This window comes from Ptychodera flava, chromosome 3 (assembly GCF_041260155.1).
Source record: "Ptychodera flava strain L36383 chromosome 3, AS_Pfla_20210202, whole genome shotgun sequence".
Classification (NCBI taxonomy): Eukaryota; Metazoa; Hemichordata; class Enteropneusta; family Ptychoderidae; genus Ptychodera; species Ptychodera flava.
Window position 1 is genome coordinate 35,215,300 of NC_091930.1, and position 6,109 is coordinate 35,221,408.

The following is a 6,109-nucleotide window of genomic DNA, read 5'->3' on the forward strand; positions in this document are numbered from 1 at the left end:
CCCGAAACAATGCTCATTAATGTAATCTGCATATTTGAATATCATTATACCTCGCATCTTGCACTAATAGGTGACCTGGGCCATTATGGCGGAAGTAACCATGCATAACAAACGCCTGTAGGGCTCTATTGCATAGGCCCCACAGAGATGTTTTCTAAACCAAAATAATGCACAAAGAGAATTAGATTAATCAAGGTTAAAACAAAAACACAGCAAATTTAACAAATCTCTATGTCTGGTACGTCTCAAAGTTGCCAAGTTAAGCTGACGCCATATTTGGCTTTCACCAATTATTTAATATGGTACTACAAGAATGGTTCTTTGAAATAAATAATGGCACACCTTGAATGAGTGCAGTTTCTTTATCCATTAAAAGTGATAGGAGTCAAATGTCTAAGATGGCAATCAACATTCAGACAGTTGACAAACACAGTCAGCAAAGTACAAACTTGCGATGAAGGAAACTACCCTCTCCAAAAGGCCGGCATCTATACGACATTAAACTTGTAACATGGATGAGTTGTCAAAATGTTGATTTTGCAAGGAAAATGGTCTATACAAATATGGGCTCGGGGATAAGAAAGTACCCATAAACGAACTGTTCTGACTTGATTATGTTAAAGATATAGAGTCGAAAAAGAATCACCGGAACAAGTCAATTTAAAGCAGCTTTTGAAGAAAAAAATATTTAAAAAAATATTTAAAGGCATTGTTCAGGCGTCAGATTGTCTTGCCAGGAAATTTGCTTACTAGATTACAGCGTCAATGTAAAACAAAAGGCTATAACACCTTCATAATCCTCTTACAGACTAGAAAAAACTCGATCTCTGGGATCGATTCCACTACCTTTAGCTTATAAGTTGTTGTTTATTTGTCACGAGTATTTGCTGTAATGCTCTATTGATGTGAGACTTCCTGATTCATTTTGATGAGAGATAAAAAATAACTTGTAATGCATGTACGTATTAATATATCTACACATCTAGCTTCAACTGTTTTCTGTCAGTCTATCTATGGAAATGCGTATCTACATCTCTCTCCCTTCTATTATATATATATATATATATATATATATATATATATATATATATATATATATATAGAGAGAGAGAGAGAGAGAGAGAGAGAGAGAGAGAGAGAGGCCTAGATATATTTAGAGACAGAGAGACAGAGAATGGATTCGTGTCACAGACATAAGTTTTAAGTACCGATTTTTTGTACAATACATTAATTACTAATGAAACACTGACTGTATTAATAATTAATTAGGCTAATGCCATTATTTTCAAATATGAAAGAAAATTAAGTTACTTGTGTATGATCTAGTGATTACGCCTGATTGTCTTCAAATCTTATCAAGATTCCATGAAATATCTCGATTGTCAATGGCGGATGATCACTCCGCGGAGACTAACAATTTCCAAATGTCACGTTGAGAAACCGGATATGATTTCCCCGGTGCTCGGTGAATGCGATCTTTCGCGGTTCTTGCCTGCCAACGGCGATGGCGTAAGGATTTTCATACTTGTAGGGCTTCAAACTGACCTCCGATAAGAATTTGCCGCTACTGTCGTACTTCAGCACACAGATTCTGTTCGGATCGCACACATACACGTTGTCGTCGGCGTCGATGTGTATGCCCGTCGGTCCGTAGACTTTGCGCGTGTCTTCAGCATCCCTGTCGGCGAAGTCGAAGAGAAATTTGCCGTCCGAGTCGAATACCCGGATTCGATTGTTACCCTGGTCCGACACGAATACTTGGTTCTTACTGTTGACAGCTAAGAAGAGTGGCCAGCCCATGCTATCTCCGCTTGACTTTGCAAGACCGAACTCGCTAACCAAGTCTCCGTTCTTGGTGTACTTTTTCACGCAGTACCGTTCTTGCCACCAGTCGGTGGTCAGGACGTAGCCGTCTTTCGTCAGCGCAATTCCTCGCGGTCGTACAGGTGCGCCCTCACCGAACGCACTGATGACGCCCTTCTTCTGGCTACAAACAATGATCTGCTCGTTGGCCTGGTCGGAGACGTAGCACGTGCCGTCGTCAGAAACGGCGACGTCCATTGGACAGCAAGGCTTGGGGAAACGGCGCCGTCCAAGCTTGATAGCATCATCCGCTTTTCCATACCAATTCAGAATCTGAAGCCTTTGATTCTCTGAGTCTGCGACAACCAAATTTCCGTCGTGGGCCACGCCCATACCTAGCGGGGTCCTGAAGCGACCCAGCGCTGGTTGGTCTAAGTCTACATCGAAGATATCTTCTTGCAGCCGCGAGATGTCCGGAAAGGACGGTGTCCGATCGAGCTGGTCCTTGACGTCTTGAACCATCTCATCGAGATGCTTGTCAACTTTCTTGAAAATCGCTTCCACTTGCTTCATGTTTTCATTCGTTCTTGTAGCTCCCAGCGTAAATAGAAGGCTTGCGTTGCAATGGTTAAACGCTGTTCGTAAAATTCACAGTGGTATACTATCGGTGAATTAACTCACCTGTGACCTCATGCGTATAATGTTGGTAACAAACGATGTTGCAACGGCCGTAGCCTACTGCAGTACTGTCCTCGCACAACAAAAACGACAATGCGATCAGTAATGAAAAGTACAGTTCCTCTTGCTGTCCACAGTATCAAAAGTTCGAATTGCCTTCGAAATCCTGCTGAACGATTCCAATTCTCGTCTTCACTTGTCCTTCAATTGCGTCTCCAACCAAGCAAAGCAAACGGGTTAATGTTTTCTCAGTGCAGGCGAACACAAGTCTTCTGTACTGCAGAGTGGCAGGTCAAACACGTACTACGATGACTGTCGCGTATAAAATACGAGGTTGTGCAATGCGTCAGTACTTTATATCCAGCCCAGGAATTTCAGAGTCAGCTGACTGTCAGCTGACAAATAAAACTTGTTTTTCCCGTCTTGCATTGTCCCATACAATGAAAGCTGACCACGCGGTTTATTGCACGCTCTGAATTCACCGTGCCAGGTACAATAGCCGGAAACTTATGGATGGCCTTCACTAGAAGTACGCGTCATGTCCTTGTAGGTTCAAACTGTCATGTGACCCCCTGCCTTTAGAAAAACACAACATTGTCCGTTCATTGATTTACTGTACAATCGTTCAGCACAGAAGCTCAACTCTTGAAACACGTTCAGTGTACATGAATGTGGATTTCTGAAAATAATCACAAGGAGTCAGGGGTCAATAAGCAGTATTAGCGACATTTCTTTTGAATTAAAATTTCGGGAGCCTTGTGGCCAGTTTCTGCCTTGAATTAAACTGGTTATGACAAGTAATTTCCCACAAGATCTCCGTTCAAAAGGGCAACTGAGGTCGAAACTTGCTACAAGTTGGTCACTCTGTATCCCGCCCGTATTTGCGAGTGCAGTGATACGGGGATGGGATGGGCTAGGTGTACAATGAAAACGTGTGGGTGGGAATATTGTAATGGCGAGACCGGAAAAAAGGAGGTGGGAAGACTTTGTTCTGAGTCCTCACATACGTCGTTATTCAAGTTCTGCCCAAGCTCTCAGGGCGATAGGTGACAGCTCCAGTAACGTGTACATTGGCACGTGTACGCCTACGTTAATTTGTCGGCAGACAAACAGCTTCATTCGACGTGATTATGGCAGCATTTCCTCCATGACGCCGGTGGATATGATCAGCAGGGCACCTTCCCTGAACCCTTGCGTAATTTTGACACACGGCCAAGTGTTTTTAAAGAAAACATTTTTAATATCCAAGTGAACTCGTGCCCTCTAGCATTCATCGAAGAAGACCGTCCTTGACATAGCCTTTCCTCGACCCCGTGAATGTCCTTTACGTCTTCATGTGGATCGTGTTTATGAGTCGTATCGTGGGTCAGTTAATTTATCCCCTGCCTCCATACACTTGCTGTGCGCTGACAGTCGAACATAAAAAGGCAAGCAACTGTGTATTTGTGTCGGTAAAATCCCGATAATGTAAAACCATCCGAATACACGTGTGCGTCATACATTTACACATAGTGAAATTTAATTGTCGTTTTTAGTTTGGTATAATTAAATTCATTTCGAAAACAAATCCCAGTAATTTAAGCTGCTATTTCATCTCTGGCAGATATATTACATGAGAGCGAAGTCCGGGAACGGAGCCTATTGACTACGAACAGCGTTGATGGAGATATCAGGTTTGTTACTAAATACAGCTGCGAATTCTGCTTGAAATTTTGAAAAAATTTATTTTTCATTTGTGGCTTTGTTGCAGCTACAAGTAGTAGTCTGAGCTATAAATTAGTGTGACTTATAGTATCCTTTGTAAAGCTACTATAAGCAGGTTTAGTTTTCGTCGTTCTTGCGGAATATGCGGACAAATATTTATTTTTTTGCATATTTATGAAAGAAAAATGACGTCATTTGCTATTAGCGCTAATTAAAAAATTATAATTCCAAATTACTTGTTCCGACTTCTTTGTGGCTTACAAACTGTACCAATTAACATCATAAACACAATAAAAACTTTGAAAATGTCTTTGAACATAAATCACTCGCAAAATTACATTGCCGTCGTATTTGAACCACCTCCGTTGGCTAGGTAATTTATTTAGGTCAATTTGACATTGAACCAGGTGATTACGAGTATCTTGCAAGCGTATTGAATTTCATGTCCTAATTTTACGACCTTGTTTTATAAAATTTGTCACTTATTAATGTATATCACACCATGGTTTACAACCCTTTGTCCTTGGTGAGTCAGAGAGCAGCGGTTAGAGTTCGTTAAGACTAGTAGCATACTCCCTCAAACAATAAAATCCTCGTGAACAGATTATAGGAATGGGAATCCACGGGAAATTTATAAATGCCAATGTCTTTACTGAAACCAGATCAGAGATATAGCTTGAACGTGAACTCAATGTCAATATATCATGTTTTATGTGCTTCTGTTCGGTGTCATAATTGTCTCTGAGTGAATTTCGGGTTAATATTTTGCCCACTAATTTTGTATACAAATATTAGACTCGGTAAAATGAGTCGAAAATTCTCTGTGTAGATTCTACAAAAGAGAAGATGAAACATTGATTCATGTACTATACCAGTGTCAACATGTTACAATGTCTCGGGAAGCCTTATTTATGTTATGGGAACACGTACTCAACGTGCGAAAAAGGCCTGAAGCTTGGCAAGTTATCCCTAGCTCTCACGTATTATTAACTTTTACTTCTTGACAAGAGGTACATCTATTCCTGCCGATGTAAAAAATATCGATTTATATCCTTTAAAATATTTGTACACAGTACAAAAATGTTTTACGTTGCTTTCAGGAAAAACAAGTTGAATGTTTCAAAATCAGCCCACAGGTGGTAGACTAAAATGTGTTGTAAAAGTTTGAGTCTGAATATCTATCCCTAGGCAACGCGATCGTTAATATGCAATGCCCAGAGTGTGATCACAACTCAACACTTGCTATACATACAACGTCATCAAGTTGAGGGGTAACGCAAGAGTGATATGTCAGTTACAAACAACATATGCAGACACTGTATGCAGACTAAATGAACGTATTGAACAAGGGCCGCGTACAACTGAACTTGACATGTATCGAGTTGAGAGACAGAGAAAGGCTGATAAGTCTGACAGTTGCACAAACTTGTAGCATAGACCCTCCAAATATGCTTGTAGACTAACTTGACATGATGAACCATGCCACGGCTATATATCAATTAAACTGACATTAGGATCAGCAATGCTTACTAGACAAATGGAAGGAGATAGTGCCTATGTTGCAGAGTGCGTCTGTAAACCACACTGATATTAAAGCTACTTGAAGTCATACAGAGAATGGTGAGGTAAAAGTTCAACGGGTCAACGGGTCTGAAGACAAAGCACACGGATATGTTGATGTAGTATTATTACATACACACATACACACATACATACATACATACATACATACATACATACATACATACATACATACATACATACATACATACATACATACATACATACATACATACATACATACATACATACATACATACATACATACATACATACATACCTTTTTGCACGTAAAATTTCACATAAAGGGCCTATGACATGCCCATAACAACCAAACGTAAAATCACTCTTTGGGTCTTGAAGT

General features: G+C 40.4%; 1 protein-coding gene across 1 annotated transcript; it reads right to left on the bottom strand.

Annotated features, from left to right (window-relative positions):
- Nucleotides 1–1,410: 1,410 nt before the first annotated feature.
- On the bottom strand, nt 1,411–2,376 carry LOC139129239 (tripartite motif-containing protein 3-like). The gene has a single exon (XM_070694881.1). The coding sequence runs from the start codon at nt 2,374–2,376 to the stop codon at nt 1,411–1,413; it is 966 nt and encodes a 321-aa protein (XP_070550982.1).
- Nucleotides 2,377–6,109: the final 3,733 nt, after the last annotated feature.